Raw genomic sequence first — 26,694 nt, 5'->3', positions numbered from 1 at the left:
ACAGAGGTCAGGAGATGTATAGAAAAGCAGGAGCTACACACACAGGGGGAGAAGGGGTAAAAAATATGCAGAAGGATGGAAGCGCAGAGGAGGCGAAACCCCTCTTTCAGAAAAGCCCTCAAACGTGCTGTCGGGTTTTCATGTCGGTCTCGCTGAATAACTACAACGCCGCCAGCGTGGCTCGAGTTTGAACCGAACGCCGTCACGTTCATGCCTCGCTGATGTATGGCTTCAGAGTGGCAGAGTCTCTTGTCACTCATGAGCCTGAAGCTGAGCGCATAATTTACATACCGAGCTGTGATTGGGCCATTTTCTCCTGACACTGACAGTGACACTCTACTGACACAGTGTTTCCATGCATCATTTTTCTTATCCGTGCCTGTGTAGCTCACTGCAGTTACATTACACAGAACGCAAAAGCGGCTGTCTTTATTTTTAAATGGGTTTTTCGAAGGTTTAAGGAGAATGGAAATAAAATGGTGCACAGTGTTTGATGAGGAAAGCAAAATGAAGTTGATTTGATCCTGTCAGGTCCTGTAATGCTGAAGGTTTCTCATTTGTCTCAGATGACTCGGAGTCAAGTCTTTGGTCTGAAAAGGCAAAGAGTGCAATGTAAAGAGTAAAGCAAGAGAAACTTGAAGAAATAAAGGAATTTATACACTTTCTTTACAATAAATGACCTTTTTTAAACACAAATATATAAAACTTACATTTTCCCCCATCAAAAGTCTTCATATTTACAATGTTTAATGGATTCAAATTGTCTACTTTTATTATTTTTTAATCATAGAGCAGCTTCGTGCATTGAGAGCCTTGAGCTTGTTTCATGGCTTCATTAACTAGCTGGTCGCCACTTATTGTACAGAGTGGAGCATTTGAATCACCTGTTGCGATGAACCATTGATTTCAGTAAGATTCTTGATCTTTTCTTTTAAATGCAGCTTTCTTTTTGTTGGCACTCTGAGACTCTTCTGGTGTCTCATCTTTGGTTCTTTCTTGCTTTTCAAAGAAGCTCTTCAGCGACAGGGTTAGTTTGTAGACTTACTGATGCATGGAGGAAAAAAATCGGACTGAGTGCGGGCAGAACAGCACGAAAAGACAATCGGTTTAAAAGATAAGAAAAAGTTGAAATGTGATGCAGCATGTGAAAACCAGGCTAAAATAATTAATTGTTAAATTGTTTTCATGTTTCTGCAAATATTTTTGTTAATTTTTCTATGAATTTGGATTATTTTGGTTTAGCACAGTCATTTATAGCAGGTTCTTTGGCTAAAGAAGGAAAAGTCACTAATGCCTGAATTATACTTCAGCAGGAAATCTACGTTACAACGTAATCGGAAACTGTTCTTGACTCTACACCATAACCTGATGTGGAACTCCCGAAATATAAGAAATTATGACCAAACAGATAACATAAATAAAAACCTGCAGACCAGCCTGGATACCTGTGTAAATAATAATATGCTATAATCCTCACAGTAAGAGACAGAGTGTCATTCTCTATGTGTTCGAAAAGATCGAGCTCCATCCAAAGCATCAGTGAGAGAATCATAAAGCTGCTGCATCCAGCTCCATCACCACACACACACACACACACACACACACACACACACACACACACACACACACACACACACACACACACACACACACGAACATCAGCATGTGAAGTAATATAATAAATTTGACAACTGTTTAGTTATCATCTGTGCACCCCTAGCCAAGTGTCCCTCTAACTTCTACCCTATTCAAAGTCCTCCTGACTGAATAAAGCTTTGTCTCATCTCAGCCTTTCTGTCATGTCAAACTTCTTGAAAACAGTTAAAAAAACAAACAAACGTATAAATAAAAACTGTTGGTGTATCAGGTGCAAAATCCCTCCAAACTGCTGCTGCTTTGCTGCTAACTTCCTCCTACGATAGCGCTCCTACTGGCTGCTGCAGTCCTGCAAACAGAGAGGCAAACACAGTTAAATGGATCAGTTTGTGTTGATGGTTTATTGAGTAAGGATCAGACTAATATCTGATCAATGCGTCCCTATCGTTGTGTCTTATCTGCACCTTAAAGCGCTCTGGAGCGTTTTCACAATCCAGAAGAGACAGTCGTCCCTCTCTGAGCCTCTGTAAAAGGGGTGTGGACAGCTGCTCCCCCACGCAGCACCCAGATAAAGAGACAGTGGTATTAGACCAATATTACAAGTATTGTATTCCATCATTGTAGTGGGTATATGAAAGAGCAATGTAAACATAAAAGTCACTTTTCACTGCTGCTTTGGAACACCTTTTGCACTGCACTTCCCAGATTTTTCCACACTGGAATTTTGAAGCCAGAAAGGTGTGTTTGAATGCCAAAGCGCCATTACTGTAACAGATAGATGAAGCCAGCAGTGGTCTACATTTGAAAAGGGCTGGAGATGGGGGAGGAAGGGGAGGGGGCGGTTGAAGAGAAAGAAAGAGGCAGCATATGCTAATGAAAGCATGTGCAGGGAATGGCGAGAGCTGCGGCAGCGCTACCCTGAGAGCACACAGCAGATCTGTGGAAAGGTCATTGGAGCGGATTGGGGACGAGGGGGCCTCCCAGGCTGGATAGACTCGCTCTCTCCGTCTCGCTCTCCCTTTCTTTCTCTCCGTCTCTCGTCCGAGCGGGGCCGCTTCTGTGCGGAGGTGCTGGTGAGCTGATAATCGGGGCGGTAAAGCCGTCTCATTCCCTCGTCTCAGTCTCTAATGAAGTCCCCGCTATTAAAGCTCTATAATTCTTCTGTTCCACAGTATACCCCCCACCCCATCACCACCACCTCCCTGCTCATCCTCCACCCTTACTTCCTTCCTCCTCTCTCTCCCTCACTCCTTCTGTCATTTTATGCCACTCTCCCTGTCAGCGCGCCATCCTGTCCCCCAAGCCCCTCCATCCCACCAATCATAATTGAATAACTCTGGGTAAATGAGGAGAAAGTCTCCTGAATGGGAGCAGAACGGTCACACTCGGCCCTTGGTGCATCAATCAGGGGGTCTGATTGAAAAGAGAGGGAGAGAGAAGGCGAGAGAGAGAGAGGGGGGGGGGGGGAGGTGGTTAGTATCATGGCTACATGTCACCTTGCCGATAACTCCGTGCCTCTTTTCAGATGCAAATGAGAGCAAAGACAATAGAGTTTTATAGAAAATGAGAATGAGGTTGCGAGATAACTCGAGTCAGTGTCACGTCTGTTCCCTTTTTTTCTTTCATTCTTTTTTACGACGTGAACTGAAAATCGTGAGTCTGTGTGTGTGTGTGTGTGTGTGTGTGTACTTCTGCCCACAGCTCAAACAGTGGACATCTGAAACACTGACTCTTCTGTGTCCACTGCCCCTCACACACAAGCAGCTGATGCAACAGTGGCTGCAGGCTGCTGTTAAATTATGTTTAATATCAGGCAAGCTGCAAATGAAATATTGATGTGTTGTTGCAAAGGGTGGAAACAGAGAGAAAAAGAGAGAGGCTGGACTTGTCAGCATGTCACCTCCTTATTTACCGTCCGCAGGTATCAGAAGCTGTGGAAGAGCTACGTGAAATTACGCCACCTGCTGGCCAACAGCCCCAAGGTCAGGCAGATCGACAAGCAGAAGATGACACAGAGAGAGGTGGGTGAAAGAAAACAAAACCGCCTTTGATATGTATTTCTTTGTTTCCTTTCTCACACTCATAATTTATCAGGAGAACGCGCTTTCAGTGGAAGCGCATGTCCTGGAGATATGAAAGGTGCTGCTGCAACACTGGAGCTCTTACTCTCTCTGCAGAAGTAAGAGATTCGCAGATATTAATTACAACAACAAAACTATTACCATTGCTATTATTCCTGCTGTGCGCACTGATTCAAAAGCTGCTTATCGGAAACTCCCCGCCAGTACTCGGCGTTATTGCGGTAACAAGGATGCTGTTCAAAACTTACAAAGGCAGCAATATTTGATTCTTTTGTTAGTTTTTTTTGTTGTTCTTAAGAAAACGTAGCCACACTTTGTTGCATTTAATGTTTTTTCGCAGCAGAGGTAATTTTCTACACATTAATACCTGGAGTTTTTCAAATCATGTTATTTTTTTGTGTGTGAATATCAGACTTAAAGTGGTTGGTTTTACTTAAAGCGTAACTTTACCGCTGGTTAAACAGTCCAATTGTCCAGCCAACGCGAGGATATTTAGTCATTTTTTTCTTGTTAAACTATTATTTCGGCCAATAACAACCTTTTTTTTTTTACTCACAGTTTCTGATATTTTCTCTTATGTTGCTACAGTTTTGCACTGTTGAACGATGGTGCACTGAAGAACGGAGCGACATTAAAACATTAAAAGATTTTTGGCGTATTACTACTTTTCTCACTCTTCGCACCTTCTCTTCCACTTTATCTGTTTTAACTCCGTTCTCTTTATTTTGACAACTCACATTTGTTTTATTTAATTCAGTCAGGTGACCAGATCACCTGGGCTCTAGCATGCCTTCTGTGCATACAGACCATTAAAGCGTCCCATCCTAATGCACTTCCTGTGTTCTGGGCTAAAATTCAACTTTTCTGCAGTCTGAGTCTCACGAGTCGAGGTATTATCGGTGCACCTGAATATTGTTTTATGACAGATGTGAAAAATGCGACGCCACCCTTTAATGCATAATTTAGTTGATTTTTACTGCTCAAAATAAAACGCCTGTAACTGCGCTCTCGAGTTGACTGTGAAGGTCAAACCTCCACCTGGGAGCAGGAGTGGAAAAGGTTTAGGTTTAGTGAAGTAATAACCGTGTAGCCACGGGGATTCACGGGGTGGCGGTGCTGTGTGTGTGTGTGTGTGTGTGTGTGTGTGTAGGTGTGTGTGTGGCCTGGGCAAGCCAAGAACAAGCACCTTGCCGCACTGCATCCTTCCCACAACTTCTCTACAGCAGACACAGCTTCTCCTCTCTCTAATTCTTTGAGTGTGCTGCGGATCCAGCCTCCTCCTTTGGACTGTTTGATACACTCTGGACCAATAATGAGCGAGAACTCGGAGCTCAATTAGCTCGTTTCCCAGGTAGCTCGGCAAAGCTCCCCGGCTAACAGGCCCTGACAATCCCACTGTCAACCTGCACTGGAGCAATTAGTGAACCCAAACACTGGATCCATCATGCTCCTCCAGCAGCATTAGCCATGTCAGTGTCTCCTCACTGCAGTGGCAGTGTGGCACCGCTATTTACTTAATGCCCGAGGGAACACTGAAGCTTCCTCTGTAAATGGTCTTTCACTGACAGACTAAATGTCTGCTCATCTGATAGGCATTTTAAGAAGCACCCTGTCAGAGGTGTTCGCAGCAGTGTTGTGCGCCTCAGACGGGCCCTTTGATACTTCCGCACTCCCTCTGAAGTCCGCAGAGCTCCGGGGAGAGCAGAGGTGTGGCAAAAACTGGCCTTCACACCCAGGCTCACGCCTCTGCGCCCCCTCTGCATCTCATGCTGAGAGCACAGAGAGGGGTGTGTGTGTGCGTGTGTGTGTGTAGATGATTTGGCATTGACAGACATGCAGGCTGACTGTGTTGCCCAGATGGACTTCGTGGCATCCCCTTAGCCAAACCACTGACTGGTTCACACAACAATGCTGTCATATTTTTTGCAGTGATTATTTGCAATATAAATAAAGTTTTTGGTTAAAATTGTTCCCAACATAGAGCGGATAGGTGAAGTGTGTTATAAGATGTTATTTGTCTCTGTATTAGAAATGAAAGAAAATGAAATACAGAACTGTGCTACTTTATTATCTCATATCTCTAATTTGAATAAGTATTCAGCCCCGAGTCAGTGCTTTGACAGTGGATTCAGCTCCGAGTCTTCTCTATCAGCTCGGCGTATGTGGATTTGGGGATTTGCTCCGATTCTTCTTTTGCAGCATCTTCGCAAAGCTATCTTAAACTCATTCCACAGATTTTTCTGTTGGTTTCGAGTCTGAGCTTCAGCTCGGCCACACAAGAACTTAACGCTCTCTTTCCTCAGTACGTTCCAGCACCGACAGGGATATATATATATATATATATATATATATATATATATTGCTACATTGGTGGATGCTAAAATTAAACATGACTAAGGTTTCAAATAAAGAGGTCAGTGCATGTCAAAGTAATCCCTGTGAGCCAGAAGCTCAAGCATCAGACTGCTCTAAACACACAGTTTCAGATAGTAAATCACCCTTTAGATTATATCTTGTTTGGATTATTTGGATTATGGGTTAAGTACACTGAACCTCTGTAGAAACAGAGATTTTACCCAGAAGAACAGGCACCAATCATCGAACATAACATTAGGTTAGACCGCAAAATTCAGCCTGTGATGGTGGCACATCAGCTGATCTCATTGCCGTAGCATTATGATGTCTCTGCAAGCCAGCTTGCAACCCACCCTTGACCTTTGCTACTGCTGGTCATGTTATTTTTGACTCAGTAGTATCTGTTGTGCTCTGTTCTGTATTGGGCAGTCTTGCTGCTTCCCTCCCCTCATCTGGCTTCTTGCTCCACATACCCACATGTGGAACACAACAAGAACATAAACATGGGATAATTACTGTAGTGGTCTGGACTTTGGCTGAAGAAGGTAGCACAGCAAAGTTTAATAAAGAATCACTGGTATTCATATCTGCATTTCCTCCACATCTTATGGAAATTAGGGCATCAGCTCTAGCAAATCATATGCTGGATGACCTAAAATTGCAAAGGCTTTAATCTTCCTGCTTTGTACTGGAAACAATATGGTAGGAATAAGCTACAGGGCCCTAAATGAACCAGCAAAAGCTGAAGTAAATGGTGCACACATGCCACGGATGTGCACTTGCCTTCCACAGTCATTGAATTTCAGACAGTGTCTTTGGTGTTTGACCTCAGCCTGCTCCAAAAACACAAACACTCTTCACAGCAGAAGAGTATGATGATAAAAGTCAAATGTGCCATGACTCGTCTCTTTGACCAGCAGAAAGTTATGTCTCATCTCCTTCCCACACTGGTTAATTATTTACTTTTTGTGCTTCTCGTTCATTCCCTGACCTGGTAGAGCCCTGCAAAAATGAAGTATTTACATATCATTCGCACTTCTCTGTGATTACTGCTTTCCATATACAGTGGTTGGCTGTCCATGGAAAGTGTGTGTCTGTTTGTGTGTGTGTGTGTGGTTGCACATGCACGCGTGCGCGTGGGCGACGGTGTTCACTTTGATGCACAGTTCAAAGTAGGATGGCATTATTTATTCATGCCTTTGTTGTTCTTATTTCCTCTGCGAGTCGAAAATTCCTGGCGTTCCATTTTAGGCAGATCACGGCTAACTCAGACAGAGTCGATAGCGTCTCCGCTGAATGAAACACATGCATGCGCACGCACATTTAGGAGGTGCTGTCTGTCAATACATCTTCCATCTTGGTTGTTATTTGTAGGACCCTCTTATCTCAGACTCAAACTCGCCTTTTCCTCTGCTGAATCTGCTGTAGGGCTGACGTGTTTGTCTGTTTGTGTGTCTGTAATGATTCCTGGTGTTGCTGATGGAGGTACCTCTAGGCTCTGGTGTGGTGGGCCTAATGGGCAGGCAGGTGCCTCAGCTCTTGGTTGCAGCGACTGAAGCCTCATCATCAGCTTTCTTGCACCCAGGAGCACCACAACCACCACTCCCCACAGCCATGCTGACCTATGGCAGCGCCTCAATTAGCTACAACCAGCAAAGCTGTCACTTCTCCTCTTGCTGCTGTCTGCTGCTATACTATATGTGTATCCTGCCATGGAGGTTTCAGATTATTGCATGTGCTAGCCTATCTGTTGGAAAAGCAAGAGTCAAAGAAAGGAGGGAGCGAGGGTGGGGTGAGGTTTTGAGGATAGGAGCTGTCCCCGTAGGCTGTGCTCCAGTGGATCAATAATTGACTGGCTGGTTGTTTGGCAGGAAGCTCTTCAGAAGATCCGTCAGAAGAACACGATGCGCCGAGAGGTGACAGTGGAGCTCAGCAGTCAGGGCTTCTGGAAGACTGGCATCCGCTCCGACGTCTGTCAGGTAACGCCACTCAACTGTATGCATGCACATACAGCACCGATTCCATGGATCAAACACATGAATGTACACATTGTTTCACAGTTACATAACAATGAAGCATAACGCCCTGGTGCTTTTAAAAGTAAAGCGATTCAAAACATCCTTTAATGCACTCCAGAGAGAGAAACAAGTATGAACCACCTTTTAAAACAAACTCTTATATATATATTTTTTTTAACAAGACATAATAAAATACCAAATAAAGATAATTTCAATTACAGACTATTTATTTTTTAAAAATTCTATACAGGGTTCGTACGGGTGCTTGAAATCCTTGAAAATGCTTGAATTTTAATGTTGTCTTTTCAAGGTTGGGAAAATGCTTGAATTTCAGATGTGGTGCTTGAAAGTGCTTGAAAATGTAACTGTATTTCATTCACCACAAATAACTATCTGATTAAATAGTTTTCTTATCAGATAGAGAAATAAAAATGAGTCGCAAAATGTAAAAGCAAAATTTCCCTGCCTGGGCTGCGTCTGTTTCAATATGTAACCCCGCCCCTCCCTCGGACAGTCGGGGATGAGTGCGCTAACATACCTGTAGGTTGCTGTTTAAATGAGTGTATGATGGAAAACGACAGTGGCGGAGTTTGCGCTCTCCAGTCGCATGATAGGTGAGTGCTAGTAAATAATTTTCCAGTACGTGTACGTTACGCATGCAATTTTTTAAAATTATGATTATTATTTTGCTAGCTATCAAACTCGCTGGAGAAATGATTGAAATGCACTGAGTGTGATGCAGTATGGCAGCGCTATTATGGAACATGCTGTGAACTTAGCTAACATTACTTAGCAGTGATATGAGTTAATTTACTCAAGTGAAAGCTTTAAACATTAGCCCGATACATAATTAGCCAACTTAAGGCTTTCTGATTAACCCTCTGGGGTCGACCCAGAGTCTCCATTTCAACTTGGGTCGAACGTGCGGACTTCAAGCTATATACCAGTGTTTAAACTGTGTTGATAGGTCACGTAAACCGGTGTTTTTGTTTTAATAAAACAGTGGCGTTTACTCCGGGAAGAAACGGTAAAAACGGCGTTTTCTATGGAGAGCGCTAGCAAAGACGCTTTGCTTGTGAGTGAAAAAAGAAAAAGAAAAAACACTCCTTCCCTATTGGTGGAAAAATGTACCATGTCGACCAATCAAAAAATGATATGGCAACATGTGCAATTTGGTCGTTTGGGAAGAGAGGAAGTTTTAGGAGTGACCGCGAAAGAGAGAGAGAGCGAGTGAGCGAAAGACAGAGAGAGAGTTTTGATACGTGAGAGATTTGTGACGTTTGCCGTGTTTGGAGTCTCAAGTTAGTGTGTTGTCTTGTGTAGTTAGTGTGTAGTTTTTGTTTTGTGTGTCAGTTCTACTAGTGAATGTCACAGTTGCTGCAAAAAAGCCACCAAAGGCAGATTGCAGTGTAAACGCTGAGTGACACACCTGCCGTCAAACCTGCAGGTTTATCCCTGTGGTTTATCATCTGTGTTATAGTGGACACAAACTATTTTTTGGAGTTGCATAAATAATTTGTGTGCCTTATTTGATGCAGCACAGCTGATTGTTCTGTAAATAGTTTTGAATGGTTATATAAAAAACTTCTGAGCCTTGGCTGCATTTTTAGGTAAATAGTACTATATAACTTTGTTGTTTGCAAAACTTGTTCATATTTTTTAAAAATGTCCAATTTCTATTTGCATTTCAAGTTATGAAAATGATTCCTTAAACATGCTTGTGGTTTTACAGTCAAAATATCACTTTCTACTTGTATTTTAAATTTTGTCTGAATTTAGATAAATTGTGCTGACACATTATGTCAAAATGAGATAATAACAGATTGGCAAGATAAACAGTTTTTAATGGTGAAATATAGAGGCCAAATCAAAAGTAGGTAAAACGGCCAATTATACCCTGGACACCAGAGGGTTAACGGCTAAAAGCAAAGTTGTTACCAAGTACTGTTTATATTTGTGTGTATTGCTGCAGCTTTTTATGTATTAATTTGGTGCCTTTGGGTGAAATAATGGTAATATGAGGGATCCATATGGTCACAAAGAATAGCCACTTGTTTCTGTGCTACCAAGGTTCCCCGGCTTTCATTCAAAATGTGTTTATCGCCACCTACACATTAAACTACTTAAACAGTCAGTGCTGTTCTCCATGCCTGCCTGACTTGATGTTATTAGCACAAACACTTTAAAGGTGATCATTTAGGACTTCAGGAATAATACAGACAGCAATGTAGTTAGCAATAAAACAGTTTTGTTGGGAAATAACTTAAAAACAAACAAACATCTGTCTCCTATTTTTTTTCACACACAGGAAAAAGCATCAATATCTAGACTTATTTCTTTATTTTTCGTTTTTCTTTTTCAACAGGAGAAGAATATCTCTAACAAGTTGATTTGTTCACATTTGCACATCTTAATTTTTAAGTGAAATGTGCATTTTGAGTTTATACACTAAGTATATAAGGTGACCGTTCCTTTTGCAGTATTTTTGTGTGGTGCGTTTTCTATGTCCCAACAAAAGGGGAGCTAAGGTGTTTTTTCACATGGTCTTACTGAGGTGATGCAAATTGAAACATGCATTCTCTTTTTTTTTTTTTTTTTTTTTGGCGGGCAGTGCGGCGGGGGGTACTGGAAAAGCTTAAAAACGGATCTTGAAAGTGCTTAAAAAGTGCTTGAATTTGACCCTGAAAAAAGCGTACGAACCCTGTCTATAGTAAAGAAAAAAAAACATTTTCCTTAAATTCCAAAAGCAAAAAATCCTCACTTTCAGGAAGCTGAAAGCACAGATTGAGGAGCATTTTTTGTTCAAAAATGAAAGAATCAACTTTGTAAGTGGACTGGTATTTATACAGCGCTTTTCTCAAGCATTGAAATCCCTTTTACTGGAAGCCACAATCACCCATACAGTGCTTTATTCTGTGCCTTTAAACACTTTGTACAAATATAAATGCACACTCACACACTGATGGATGCATCGGGGTCCATTTGAGATTCGGTTTCTTGCCCAAGGATCTGCAGACTGGTGGAACCAGGAATCAAACCACAGCTACTTATAACATGTGTTGCTGACTGACACGGAAAAGCAAGGCAGCTAAATCCTACCCATTATTGTCAAATTAAATAGACAATAATGCTTTAGTATTCTTGGAGTTTTGACTGTACTATAGACAGCTTTAACAGTAGGAAGGACGGGTTTATAGGCAAAAACCTATTAATGACCACACTTAGACCTAGAAGAGAAGGAGAACTGCGAAGTTATCAGTTAATACTGTTGGTTAGCAAGGTGCATTCACAGACTGTACGGATACAGCTACTGGCACTAGCTCCAGTTAATATGCAAAGGAAATACTCAACATTTATCCATCAAAACTGGTGTGCATCCTTCTTGGATGGTTTCTTAGTGCAACTAACCAAACACTAAGTCATATGATCTGTCAAATAATCAGATTAACATGATCAGAAATGGCAAATAGGTCTGTGACGCTAAATGGTACAGGTTAGAGTGGACCCAAATCATTTTTTGTAGCAGGCACTTGTTTTATGCCTGCTGTAAAGGCGGAGTATTTTAAGGTGGGAATCTACTTTGCATTGTTTTTGTATCTATGTACTGTTTTCCTCTGTAATTAGATGGTTTTTAGTGCCACCTTTAGCTACAGATTGAGCTCTATGAAGTTTGTCTAAATCTTGTCTACGTTATATCTGTTAACAATGTAAGTACAATAGTTTCAGGGTACAAAGTGAAATGCTTGCTTTGTATGCTTGTAGCAGGTGGCTGCCTCTCCCTGAGTTTAGTTGAACACGAGGTCTCTTCCTGTTAAAAGGGAGTTCTTCCTTCTCACTGTCGCCAACTCCTTGTTATTTACCCAGCAACGTGAAGCCGCTTAAAGCAGCTGCTGTTGTGAATTGCCTGTATTTAAATAAAACTGAATTTGTATTTAAAACCAAAAAATATATATAGTTGCTAGAAGGTGGAGACATGCACATATTGCAGTGGCTCCACTCAGACGGACACGTCCACTGCACAGCCACAGCCCGACACTCGGCTTCTCTTCTTTCCACACATTGCGTCACTTCTCCATTCAAGTGTCAAAATCTGTGTAGGCAAAGCGTACTCCCACAGAGCCGCAGCGGTAGCCATACCTTTCATTAAGTAACAACTCCGACTGGACAGCTTATTTATATGCCACTTGACTGTCACTCAGCATTTCATGCACTTTTAGCAGCAAAAAAATATATTTAGGATGGATTCTTATTTTATCTTAACAGTAGCTCATTTTCTAGGAAGTGGAGCAGCGTGTTCAACTTGCACTTCGATGTGTGCACGCGATTTCGAACGGGCAGGACTAATGAGACTTGAACCATAACCCTGAATGTGTAAGCAGCGCACTGTGCCCACTGAAACAGAGCGCTTCGTGTGCTCATGCACTACATTGATAGTCAGTGTAATGATATAGCTAAGTCTGTTTTAGTACATTTTTTATTTATCGTCTATTCTAGGATCTTTTTTGTCTTAAACTTCTTACTGAAAAGATAATTGGCATCAGTGTACCACGAATTATTCTCTCGGCACACCCACTATCAATGTAGTGCAGTGAAGGTATCCTACAGCTGATGCTGCTGCTCACATTTGGAGAGGAATGACAGAATGTTCTAGCCGTGCAAGCCAGACCTCTCTTACAGCAAGGTCTAGCAAAGAAGAATCCGATCCATAATTGCTGTCCAATTATATTTGCTTCAAGCCGTACCGCTACGACTAATTGCTTCATGAATAATTTCAGTCCGAACTGCAGTGGTACAGTCTACACAACATGTGACACAGACAATAGATAGCTGCAAAACTGACCCATAGTTTCTCGATTTTAAAAGCAGTTTTGTTTTTTTTTTCCGGAGCAAAATCAACCCCCTTGTTACAAACATCGTTCGGCAACACCAAGGTTGTTTCACTTGAAAGGCTCTGTCAAGGACCGGGCTGCACATCGGGGGCAGAGATGGGACTTATTTATTCATCACAATTTTATTTTATGTTCATATTTTTTTTTATTCACTGCCTTTTCTTTCTCTCTCTCTTGTTTTCTTTTCTTTTTGGCTCCCTGATCACATTTATGTTCAGGCCGTCAGACAGTCAAAAACATTTCAAAGGGAAGTCTGTTTTTCTTTTTCTACAGTGGAGAAAATAAGTGTGGGCGGGTCTTTGTTTTCTGCAGCAATTACTTAGTATATATATATTAATCCACCTACTTATAAATTATATAACTAAGGCCAAGCATGGAGAAATACAACTGTATCAGCTGTTAGGGGTAGGTAATAAAGCTCGCCTGCAAAGGTGAATTTCTGCAGTAGTTTACATTGCACAATATATACAGCCTAATAAAATCTGTGGAAGCACTGTAAACCAGAGGCCTTACACTCACATCACACATGGCTCAATGTGCATCAAAATAAATGAGCCTATCAACGAAAAGAAACAGGAAGCATAGGTGGTTAGACAGCGGTTAGCGCTGTCGCCTCACAGCAGTCCTGGTTCAAATGCCGGCTGCAGTGTTCTCCCTGTACATGCCAAGCCGCGCTGTTCAGATCAGTTGGTGATTCTCACTGTATTCTCTCTGCTTTCTGCCTCACTGGCCAAGTTGCTGTTAATTTAACAAAATAGTTATTTAATGATTAATTAAGTAGCTCTACCGGCTGTGGTTCAGGAGGTAGAGGGGGTCATCTGCTAATCAGAAGGCTGGTTGGTTACTCAGCTCCTCAAGACCACATGTTGAAGCGTCCTTGGGCAAGACAGTAAACTCAAATTGCTCGTGATGCATCCACCAGAGAAAAGCCAAAATGTACTGGGTTTGAATTTAGCCCTTAAGTGGGTGCTCTGGCTTCCTCACACAGTCCAAATGCATTCATGATGGGGTTGTTGACTCTATCTCTGTGTTAATCCCGTGATGGCGACTCTTCCAGGGTCTACCTAGGCTCGTGCCCTGTGAAAGCTGGGTTAGTCTCCACCCAACCAGCTCCAGCTCTGCCATCATGCACTGTAGCTTCTGATGGTAGTCTTTCAGATCTGCAGTTCTCCACCTGCTGTAGGTTCTGGTTGGATTGAGCAAACAGCAGATCACCAAAGCAAGAACACACAAGCTGGAAAAGAGCATGTCTAGCATGGAGTTATCCTTTAGTAAATCGATAATGGGTGGTATAAATCTCTCCAACGCATAATTATATAATTTTTTTATCGCTAAAATGAGGTGCCAAATATGCTTGGGTGGCAGTTAATAAACCTGACTGGCTTCCCAGAGTAAAGCCTTGGTGTGGAGTCGTGCTTGTAATACTTAAATCAAAGTAAAAGTGAATTCAGGCTGCTGGGCTGGTTGGAAGGTGTCCAAAATACCCAAACGTCACCCATGACAGTAAATTAGGAATTTCTCACCTTTTAATTAGTGGCGTATCAACTCTCTAACAAGCCCCCACCCTGCCTTTGTGAACACAGAGACATACTCAGTCACTCAGGCAGTCGTAAGAACAGGTCAGGAGCAGCAGACATGACCGGGCCCCGGCTTTGTTTAATTGGCTGCTTAACAAGGCCCGGGGACTGTGTCACCACGGCCCCTGTGATGGCCCCAGGGCTACGTGGCAGCACCGCTTGTAGCCGCCGGGCCTCGGGCTCACCCTCCCCAGTAGCACTAATTAAAACATGCACGGCTCCTTCCTCTCTCATGTGGTGGCACGGGGTTAATGTGTGTACACCAGCCTTTGTTACAGTTTCTCAGTCACTCCGAGGGGAAGACTTGATAAACCTCGGCTAATGATTCCGCAGATTGGCTCTGCAGACTGCCGAGCTCAGTATCCGACCACCGACTGTTTCGCTTTAACTCCCACTTTTCTTGTCACATTCCCCTCACTCGCAGCTCATCCTCCAACCCCGCCCTGCCCTTGACTTTTCTTTTACTTTGTTGCACTCAAACTTTTTTCTTTTCATATGTGAGGGTCAGCGGGGGCTGTCAGTGTTTGTTCCAATGTAAGTGTGTCAACATGTCAGAATGGGCTTCGATTTTGACTGTCCTGTCCAAATGTGAATTTCCCCCATCTCTGTCATTCCCTCTCGCTCTGCAGCAATTGGGTTTTTGATTATTTCATCTCTCTGTTGCAGAGCACCACTTAATAAATAATGACTGGCTGATTGATTTCTCCCTCCCTGTTCCCTCCATCAACCCTCTCCCATTCTTTTGCCCAATCTCTTCATCACACTTGCTCTCAAAACACGCCTTCACTCTTCTTTCATATATGCCATGATCCTTGTTCTCTGCCTCTTCCTGTTACTTGAGATTTTCTATTTTTTTCTTCCTCTCCTGTCTTCCTTTCTTACCCTGCTTGTCAATTCTCTCTGTCCTCCACAGCACGCCATGATGCTCCCCGTTCTCACCCATCATATCCGCTACCACCAGTGTCTCATGCATCTGGATAAGCTCATCGCCTATGTCTTCAAGGAGCGCTGCCTCCTTCAGGTAAGAATCTGTCATGACGGTTTGATGTGACTGTGAAGGCCTGTCCCAAGCTTACTTAAAGGCTGGCATAGATGATAACTAACAAGATAGATAACATTAGGCGAATCCGTGCAGTGCTTTCAGGCAGTGCACAGTGTACAGGTTAGATAGGCCGATAAAAAAGTAAACATTCTGTGCAGGAGCTTGTTATGCACAGAGATCCAGGGAGGCAGCGTTTCCCCTCATTACTGTGCCCAATCCACCTCTGCAGGGATAGTTCAGGTGGAAACAGGGGCTCAGGAGTCAGCTAAGGTAACACACACACTGGCCTGAGTCATATCTCTGCAGTGAGCAGCCCAGGTCTGCTGTGAGTTGCAGTGACAGTAGTCAGGACAACGACAGCCTCCTCCGTAATGCCAGCTCTCCCCTGTCAGGTCCACAGCCTCAAGCTGTGTGCTCTCAGAGTGAGCTCCACGGCTGCCTCCAGCAATATTGAAGAGCTGTCATAACCTGATACATTAGAAATCAATGTGTTGTAGCCTATACATAGTTAAAAAGGGGAAGGATGCATTAAGATTTGCTCAGGGCTCTGTGCGTCTGTGTGCCAGACTGCTCAGTGGTCTGAGAGCATTTGTGTGTGGTTTTTGCACATATCGATCAATGATTGGCCTTTTTGTCGTTTGCATAATGACGACCTGTCATTACGAGCGCTAAAAAGGAAACACTGGCTCGCAAGGCCAGCCGGTAGCTGACAAGCTGCGGCCTCTTTCATCGTGAAGATGTCCATTTGAGCTTCAATGGTTAGTCTCTCAGGGGAGATGTTAATTGATCTGTCCCTCCCCCTTTCTCCTTCAACTCCTTCATCTCCCGTAGAAGACGCACAGATAGAAAGAAAAACAATCATTTATACATAACAGCTCACAGGCAGCGCACACTACAGGCTTCTGCAGCGCCTGTTGCCTGTCTGCATTGCAATTCTTGCCATTGAGGTGGTAATACCGTGGCATTGCTGTGTATCTGTGTGTGGACAAAGCCAGGGCTGTCAGTAGTTCACCACTACTGGGACTGAAATGACCCAAGTAGGGAGCCATCATTGCTGGGCTTACAACACTTTCCTCATCTACAGCACACACACAGCAGCGCCTAATGTCCCACAGCACTCACACACACTCTGCGCCCAGATAGATTCAGACAGAACGGCTGCAGGAGTGCAGCGGTGCCTGCTCAAACAGCCCCGCTCCGAGTCAGAGCGGGTTTCAGATCCGCCGTCACTTCTCATTTGCCTCCACTCGGATGGGATGATCACATTTAATGAGATAAATGTTTTCCTGTGACAGTCCGCTCATTTAACATGAGCAGAATCAGCTCCCACCCTTTGATTGCATTACAAATGAATTGTACTTTGATAGAAGGTTTGTGTGCTTTGAATATAATTTATCTTTAGTTGTGTGAACGCATAGGTATAAAAGTTTTGGCACAGTGGCTACCATATTGTTTGTTTCAAGGAGAATGGAACAAACACTGACACACAAGGAAGTGAATTGGTCAAATCCATTGCAAGTTGACCATATGACCATAATTTACTCTGTGGTTTTAATATTATCATCAATATAACCAGAGACTAGTCACTGGGATCAAAAAACCATCAGGTAAGTTTTTACTGAGGTCACAGAGCAAAGGAGCCGAGTGCTGTTTTCTCATAAACTTCTATACAACCTGAAAAATTTTCATCCCCTGGCGGCCATGAAAAAAAAAGCAGGTTTAAGGCGTTTCTTCTGCATTGGCTTCACTTTTCAGACCCAGAAACAGTCCATCCATGTTTAACACTGTCTGTGATTCAGCTGCAGTGGAGGGTGTACACAGACTGCCAGAGCTTCTCCTCAGTACGACTAACAAAATGTTGTGGATTGTTTGGTCAGTCTTGCGTAATGCACGCCAAAGCACCAGTTTTGCTTGTTGCTTGATTTGACCCTGAATTACAACAAGAGCAATGACAAATAAGTAATTACTTACAGAAGCTTTGTTCATATATAAATATATATATGAAATATTTTACAAAGTAAGTACTTTTACAAGTGATTTAGATGATTGTATTACAGATCTTAAAATATATAGTAGCATTCACTAATAAACAAACAAAAAAACGATTTAATTATTGTAGAAGACTTACGAAAAAAAATGTAAAACTGAATCTTGGATGAAGTGGTGTTAGATACGGAGCCCCACGAGGGACATTGAAGGAAAAAAATGAAGAATAACTTTTGCAAGATCTCCCACAATAGGCCGCATCCTTTGGAGGCCGCCAGCTCGAAGCTGACCGGGAGGTCGAGGCACGATGTGCCGGGAGTGCGGTTCTAGTGGGCCTCGACCTCCCGGTCAGCTTCGAGCTGGTGGGTAACAGACGTCTCCGAAAACGTCTGAGCACTTTTGCAAATATGTGATGTCTTGATAAACCGAGCAGATATTTGAACTTTACACAGCTACATTCAGGCCTGAAAATATGTTAAAAGTTTATTTTGTGACCCAGAGAGAGTAATATTAAAACTAAGCAGCTGCCGCCATTGTTGGAAACTAGAATTGGCTGGGCCGCGCTATGAATTCTGGGATAGGTTGGGCCACGAAGGATACCCCAACTCAGCCTTCAAATGCGACCCTTTATTTTTTTTTTCTCCAATGTCCCCTGCGGGGCTCCATAGTTAGATGCCCTAAAAAAGATACTGAAAAAACATGTTGCCTGGAAACATATTGAGCAGCTCATTGTCTACATTTTAAAAATGACCTCAAACAACTAAAACAGAATAAGAAACACGTTTTAATAGATTTATTAATGTTAAAGTTTATCAAACCATCCTAATCTGCCTGCACTTTAGCCCCTCAGCTCTGCTTCTCAGGCTTTAAAACCCTCAGATTTGGCTGCTTTGCTCAGGATTTCACTCTGTATTTGCTCGGATTGGTTCTCCACACTCTAAGCACTCTGTTCAGTTCAGCCACGGTTCCTCCACTGCCCTGCACAGCCAGCAACCCGCCCAGTTCACCACACTTTTCCCTCCTCTGATCCAGGCCAACATGCCATCAGCCCTGCAGTTATTATTTATCTTTTACCTACCTACAGTGCCCTATATATTTATTTATCAATCACAGCTATCTAGTTGTGTCTCATGTTACAGCAGGCGTCATCTTAAAATCGGTGTTGCTACTCAATACTACATCTGTTGTTTTACAACAGTTTCTGTGGCGTCAGGATGACGTCCTCACTGGTTCTAGGTATAAGTAGTCATGAATTCTTTAGTTTTTATCCCCCACATCACATATTATTTTTTTTGAAACTTAAATTAAACAACTTACTTTAGAAAAAGTTGTGAAATACGAGATGATGCGGTTACATGATTTTTAAAAAAGCCAAGGGATCAAACTGACCCCCTGAGCAGTTCTGATGTTAACCGACGCTACCACACATTGGAGGTGATAATTTAAAAGCATCTGTTCATCCTCACCTGTTTGTTCACGTAGAGGTGCAAGGTGTCCTTCACCTGACTGCTTCATTCTGGTCTATCAGCTTGGTTTGTGGCATTAAACAAAAATAATCTCAAACTGGGGATTTTGTATTCTTTTTGCGCACTGTATATGGATCAACAAATGTATCGCCACTTCCTAGTTTTTGGGCTGATAGTGGCTGATCATTATTATTATTAATTTAGTTATTTTTGTTTGATGTGCATTTCATCTCATTAATTTTACATACTACTTCAGTCCTTGAGTCAGCCTGACATGTAGAATTATACCAACTTAACACACTTCATTAGGCTCATTTCTATGCATAGCACCAGCATGGGAAGAAAACCCTGGAATAATACTATAAATATTAATTAAATTAAACACTTCAAATCCCAAACAAAAACAGAAGGCTTTTCGGGATCTTTAAATATAGACTAGACTGACTCACAGGTCATCATATATACTTGCCTACACTTTTTAAATCCTCACGTTTCACACGCACACAAATGGAATCACGTTGAAGGCTATAGTGAGATTTTCTCCAGTGAGGAGCCAGACTTCAGTGGTCTGTCTGGGTTTGGAGCAGTTGAATCTGTATTTCTGAATGGCTTTTCTTGTTCTATCTATGTAGAGTAATGAGCTGTACTCCTGTTAAAGGAATGGGAATTTATTTCCCTTTTTTCATAAGAGATGAAAGCGGCTTATCATCTGAGAAGAGCTGGGTGCAATCGATGCTTGATTTCAGCTCATTCTCTATAATGTTTAATGAACGCTTATCTGTAAATCCAAATCGTAAGGAGAATAAATGTTGCCGATGTACATTCACCATAGTAAACTCGGTCGGCGAAGCCATGAAACATCTTTTGATTCTCTGTGCAGCAACATACCTGCTTATGCAGTAGAGAAAGGCAATGTGATCCTGGCATGAGGCAACTGACAAAAACCCAGCCTGAGAGCGGGAGCCTCTGCACTCTGCACTTCCCCCCGCCCGACTGCAGTGGAGCCTGGGCCCTTTGAAGCTCCTCTTCTGAGAGCCTCCCCGTTAAACATTTAACATTTAAAACTTAGGAGGGGCGGGGCAGGGTTGGAGAGACATGTGTTCATGGTCGCCACATGCTCCCGCATCCCCACATCCAACAGACCCTCATAATCCCACCCCACCCCCCTGTTGCTTCATCCTCGTTCCTCGCTTTTGACCCATGCTGACAGAATGAGAGGCATCACAGAGCATCTCAATAATTTAACTGTACAAGTCCACAGCCCTGGCTCTGATATTGCATGCTTTTGTTTGTGTGCCCCTGTGAATACGACCGTGACTCTGTGTACTGGGGTATTTTATTTGTTTTGTTATTCATGGCGACGCATTTCCATCCATGTGATTGAGGTGTCCATTTGATTCAGTTGGGGAATACTGTTTCACATGCTTTGAATGTTTTCTTTTGTTTCAGGTTGAATACCTGAGTTTTTCATTTTATAAAATAAAATATTGCTTGTGCTATGTACTGTATGCTGGATATTAGAATGATACACTATTTATTTATTGTCAGGACTTTTGTGGTTGTGGTACACATGAACTACAATATGGAACTAACTGTTAACAGCAGCTAAAATGTAGCGTGAATTGGACCCATGTATCCAAGACCTTTCCGAATTCTGACAACCCAATATATGTTGGGTGTTTGGAACCAGATGTTTTTTAATATTGGAATTAAAAGGGTTGATTGCTGTTATCGGCTAAGGCTTGAGAATAGGTGTAGTCAGTTTGAGATCACCTATTTGTTTGTGAAGTACTGTTTTGAAGGTAAAAATTTAGCATTTTTGCTGCCACCAAGTTATTTTTATTTTTATTTTTTGGAGCCCAATGTGTGATCATTTTAGAAAGTCCAGAGTGCTTACGTTTTCAGCTAACTAGCTAGCAGATTTGGTTAGCTCAGTGCAATCACAGTTATAAAATACATACTAGAATTTCACTCACGCTTAGGTTTTCAGTCATCCAAGACATTGTAGTCTTGAGTGCTTTAAAAAAAGCAGCTGGACTTCTATCAGTTTGTAAACATGTTTCACCTCTCATCCAAGACGTCTTCATTTCAAATTCGTGAAAAGGTACAGGTATTTAATCTCTACTGGGGGCTGGCCCATTTGAAGGTAATCCTGACGGTCATTGACCCACAATTAATCACGTGAGTCATCACAGTCAAAAGTCAAGGTGTGAAATAAAGGAATGGGAAAGTGTGAAACCTCTGTAAGATATTGCCCCAACCCATCGCTGTGAGAGCTATTCAGGTCACATGATTGTGGGTTTCCCGAAAAAGAATCTCAAGACTGCATAAACAGTTTTAGGTTTTTCAGAAACCTTAACAAATCCATTTTGGGGTTTATTTTATTTTTATTTTGTTTTAAAGAATTAATTTAAAGAAACTTTTTAGACAGACTATACCAAAGTTTGGCAAACTAAACTTTTACTCAGACAATCCATACATATATATATATATATATGTATGTTCCAAAAGGCACCAGAACTGACTAATGTCTTCTTTTTTTGCATATCATTTAAGCACGTCTTAGTGGCCATGCCACTAACTCAAAGGTTTGACACGAGCCAAACGTAGGAACTATTAAAAAGTGAATAAATGACATTTAAAAACAAAAAACAATCTATATGTATACATATATAAATATTTAACCAACAGGCTAGTAAAATACTAGATTTTCATTCAGCAGAACCAAAGCAGATACTACTGAAATGCTTTGTATCAAATAGCAAACCATAAAATTAGTCAAATAACTTTAAAAATGCTTGGAAATGGATCAAAATCACCCACACATGGAAGAGGTCCAGTTTAATTACTCAGAGTAGTGGACGAGGCCTAAGAGATAAATCTTTCAGCTCCATTTGTCAAGACACCTGTCAATCAACGTGACCACACCCTTAACTCAGTTATCTAGGTCAATGGGTTATTTAAAATACATCCCACTCAGACTTGTTATGTAAGAAAGTATCTCTTTTGTTTTGTCCTGGGTTTTTAAAAAACTGGCTGTAAACGTGTTTATTTCTGCTGTGAAGCTGGGTACGTTGGGACACCGTGAGTCGATTGCGATTGACTCACTTTGAGGGAAAAACTGTAGCCAGTTGGCTTCATTTTTCAGCCGCTTAATCTGAACCAGTACCTAAAGCTCTAGTTTTATATTTCTAGTTTATTGTCTGATTTGACTGATTGATACAACTACCACAACATGAGACAGATATATTGTACGAATGGTTCATCTTGAAGACTACTGCGCCTGCCTGATGTTTACATTCTTCGATTCACTGTGATGGAGAGCACGGCTTGCAGTGCAAAGGTGGTTTGCAATGGATAGTTTGCATTATGTATTAGTGAAGAGACTGAAAGAACTGTTAAATCTTAAACTTGCCTAATATTGTCCACTCTCCTCTCATAAAGTTGTCTGAGAAAATACAAGGAGCCCAAGTGGATCTCTTACAGTTCTTACAGTCTCCATGTGGTGTGCCCCGCTGTGGTTCATCAGAACTGCTTGTTGGAAGGCTCGCTCTGGAAACCTCCTCCTCCCACACATGCCCGGGGTTAAATTGGAGAAGGGTTGTATCGAACCATTTCTGTACCTTTCTAACAATCTATCCGATATTCACTCCCACTCCATTCTGTGATTGGCCAGCTGTATGGAGGCGAGGAAGATGCCAGCGTTGGAGTTCTCACTCAGCAGGATGAAAACGGGGGTAACACCAATAACCAGATTGGAATTAATGGAATCAAACTTATTAGTTACTTAACAAACAGTTTTAAATACAACACCAATTGAAGGCTAAGTCCTCTAAGAGCCACGGGGTCTGTGGGAGCTTCCAAATCAAAGAAATCAATAAAACCTAAACTGTTTCAACATGCATCTATGTCTTTGTAATCCCTTGCAAAAATAATGAATCAAACATAACTGTTTGTTCAAGCCTGATCCTACTTTTTTAGAAATTAATGAGCTTCTACTTAGTGAGCGAACTTGTTCAGAGACAACATCTTTACACATTAAACCCTCATGGCATGTTGGTAAAAGACTGTATCAGTATTGTGATGCAGTGCAGTTAGTCAAGTCTAATTTACAATCAGTCCAAAATGCTTCAGTCAAATTGTTGAGTGGGACAAAAATCACATGACTCCAATGTGATTTCTGGGCATCACAGAACCCAGTATACGGTGGCACTGTTTTTGTTTAAGGCCTCAAGTGGCTTTGCACCTCCATAAGTGATAGATATGCTGCATCCAAATTCTCCTTCATGATCCTCAAGGTCTGCATCTCTTTCTCTCCCACCACAACCGAAGCTTGTACAAAAAAGGGCGGCTTTGCTTTTTGCCGCCATTGCACCATAACTCCGAAATAACCTTCCGGGCGATCTCAGACATGGATCAAGTGTGACTGTTTTTAAATGTTATTGAAGGCACACCTTTTCCAAGAAGCATTCAGCAGCCGCTGATGGGAAACACTGGATGGAGAATGGTTTGTTGTGATTGTGTGTAGGAGGAGGGAAAACTATGAAGCGTGTGTTCCTCTCGCTTCTTGATATTTTCATAACAAATATGCCTATTTTATAATATTCATCTGTGCCTCCTAAAAGATTATTTCCACACAAGAGTTAACCTGTTCTCACCAATATTTCCATAAGAAATGAATGAAAGGCGATTCACTAAGTGTTTCATTATGTGAAGGACGTGATAACGAGAGCAGTTATATTCTCAAAGAAGTGAAATCCAAGCTGTCATCATGTGGCTAAACGGCCATCATTCAGAACAGATCTCCGGTATTCTCTTCTTTTGTTCTTCACAAATATCCAAAGCATACAACCAAAGCTGTTGCCTCGTTATGGCTGTCAAATCTTTAAAACGCCACAAACTGGATTATGTATTAAGTATTTCTGATGGACAGAATCTCTTTGCTCAAGCTTTGACTTGTGTCGTGAAGATCCATCAAGGTAATGGTAACTCTCCGTTTTATAGCCTCAACCCCTTTTATTCGCTGTTTTTTTCTTTAACCTTTGAAGCCCGATTTTTATCCATGCACTATTTTAAATAAAGTTGTACAGAGTAATTACATCATTGTGTTTGCCAAGCAGGCAGATCGGCCCATCGGTTTTCCCTGCACACGGGTGCACGAGCAGCACCCTTTCCAGTCAGGTCCTCGGCTCTCAGCTGAGCGATGATGTTTATTTCCGTTTAGCCAAAGGCGGTCGAGCAGCAGCCGAGGCAGCGATCGCTAAATCCGAATCACTCCAATACTTAACGCAGTCATTATCTTGACAGGAACAGTTGCAGACGTCAATCCTGTCCACAGAGTCACTGCTGTTGGTTGTTGTTCTTAGCAGTGAGGGATCTGCAGTGTTTACAGAGTTACTCGTGTATTTTGTTTCATACTTTTTTTCTTTAGCGGGCCCAGCACCATAGTTCAGGCTGTGTAGTAGGCAGTCATTGACTTGTGTTTGACATCTCACAATGGGGGAGGTGAGATTGGATGTAGACGTGGTGGGTTGTTTTTAACTTATATTTTTATTTTTTTATCAAAGTGTCAACGCGGTGCTGAGAATCGCTTGATTTCTGTTTGTGTCATGTCAAATAACCGACTTTTTTTTTTTTTTTACCCACCTCCCTCAAAATGCTGTTACTCTTAACCAGAGAAGAAAAAAATAACAGATGCTGTTGAATTTGTCGTTTCTGTGTTCAGGGCTACAAAGCTGAAGGCCTCTTGAGCAACTATAAATATTGAAACCTCTCTGTTAACGTTTTACATATATATCTCATTGGAGCTTGAAATTGATTTGAAGTTGGCTGAAAGGAGACAAGCATTTTGAAAAGCAAGCCCAGGGGAAAGAGTAGTTGGAGTCTTTTTATTTTTTCTCTCTCTTGTATTTTTTCTGGGCTGAGATTAACATTCTCCTAATGTAAGATTGATAAAGGCTTGACATATCCTACTGAGCCCTATCTTTTTCCTTTTTCTTCCCTCAGCGAGTTTGAGATGTTCAGCTGCGGCAGTCTTTCTAGGCACAGCGGTTTTTGTCCTTTTTTCAAACAAAGCTGAATGTCGACTAATGCGTTTCCTTCAGGGTTGCTTTACTTTAAATTCCCACTTTTGGCTCTCTTTACAGGTTTGAAAGTTTAAGTCATTAATTTTCATGCAAACAACTTTCTCTGTGAGAAAGAAGAGGAATCCTTTTTCCCTCTTAGCAGCTCACCTAAGTAGAGCTACCTCCCCTCTTTTTCCTTCATCCAGCATTATTAGGCTGCTTTTCTGGTGTTACAGTTGGTAATTAGTCAATTAGTCAGTCTAAGTCCAGGATGGTAAATGGAAATCAGACTCTGTGGAGATTTTACACCAGGCCTCGGGAGGTTTTGGTCACGTTGTTGATGTCTAAATGCTGTCAGTTTGGCTTTTGTTGCTCACTGTGCACTGCACTTGGCCTTTGTAAAAGCATATTTGTGGTATTGCGTTGTTGTCTGCAAAGAATTTATAAATACTAAAGATAGACTCCAGAATAAATGGAGTCCTGTGGAGCTCTAACCCAGAAATGTTGAACCATCTTCCTCAATTTTCATTATGTTTTTTAATAGAAACAGTCCAGACAAAAGATATAGTTCAGTGTTTTATTATTTTGAGAACTCTTGATTGCAGTACAGTACTTTTTACAGCACCCCGGCCACTTTATGGTGTGCACCGTTTGGATTTCATGCATTTGTGGCCATCCAGTAGAGGCGATAGATGGCCAAAACCAGAGACAAATTCCCCTGGATTTTAGCTGTCATTAAAAATCTGCCAAATCAAGCATGTGGAGCTGTGGCGGCACCTTGTGAATAAGGAAGAAACCAAAAGTAGCTTTATTGAAATTGTTCATTTCATGTTGTATATAAATGAAATTGAATTTTTTTGGGAAACAACAATTATTTATTTATTTTATTTAGAACTAACTTAATTCATTGTCTTCTAGATAAATGGGAGCCCTTTAGGATACAGTAGAATTTTATCCATTATTCCAGTGAACTGGAAACATCATTCTACTTTAGTAGCAGCCTAAAACAGGAATGACAATTGATCTCATCTATGACTTTGGTGTCTGTCTGTTTAAATCTGTGGTTACAACCAAAGAAGATTTCACAAAGTGGAAAAGACACATAAGACAGTAAAAAGCAAAGAAGGACACAAGAAGCACTTACGAATGCCAAAGGACAGCTTTTGTTAGTGTTTGTACATTGTAGCTCTTGAATACTACTACGTCTTTCTTTGTCCTGAGCAGGCAGACTGTATGTAAAAACATTTTGAGTTCTTAACAGTAGAAATTTGACAACTTTGGAGAACTTCTTACATGGACTGTTCCACAACGCAAGCCACATTATTTACCAGCTCAAATATAATGCTCCAAACTGCATACAGACGCTATAGTTCATTAACTTGAGATGACTGAGGTGAGGCCTAGCAGACAGTTGCTGGCTGCATCTGCCAAGGTCAGTCCATCTGGGAGTCAAATTGGCCATTTCCCTAACCTTTAAGTCCTCCTAAAATCCAAATGGATGAGTTAAGAAAAACAACAAAAAACAAAACTTGACCCATTTGTGAAGTTTGTGAAACTGACTGGACTTCTTTAAGCTTTGTTAACGACTTCTCACCTACTTCATAAACCAGGGGTCGGCA

General features: G+C 41.8%; 1 protein-coding gene across 6 annotated transcripts in view; it reads left to right on the top strand.

Annotated features, from left to right (window-relative positions):
* The window catches only part of drosha (drosha ribonuclease III), a 136,331-nt gene that overhangs the window by 27,468 nt on the left and 82,169 nt on the right, over nt 1–26,694 (top strand). For all 6 annotated transcript variants that reach the window (XM_039617618.1, XM_039617617.1, XM_031728545.2 and 3 more), the window contains 3 exons: nt 3,518–3,617; nt 7,904–8,011; nt 15,430–15,537. In XM_039617618.1, the coding sequence (XP_039473552.1) occupies nt 3,518–3,617; nt 7,904–8,011; nt 15,430–15,537 (316 nt within the window). The remainder of the gene's footprint in view (nt 1–3,517; nt 3,618–7,903; nt 8,012–15,429; nt 15,538–26,694) is intronic.

Source organism: Oreochromis aureus, linkage group 9, assembly GCF_013358895.1.
Source record: "Oreochromis aureus strain Israel breed Guangdong linkage group 9, ZZ_aureus, whole genome shotgun sequence".
Classification (NCBI taxonomy): Eukaryota; Metazoa; Chordata; class Actinopteri; order Cichliformes; family Cichlidae; genus Oreochromis; species Oreochromis aureus.
This window is presented reverse-complemented; position numbering and strand designations above follow the sequence as displayed.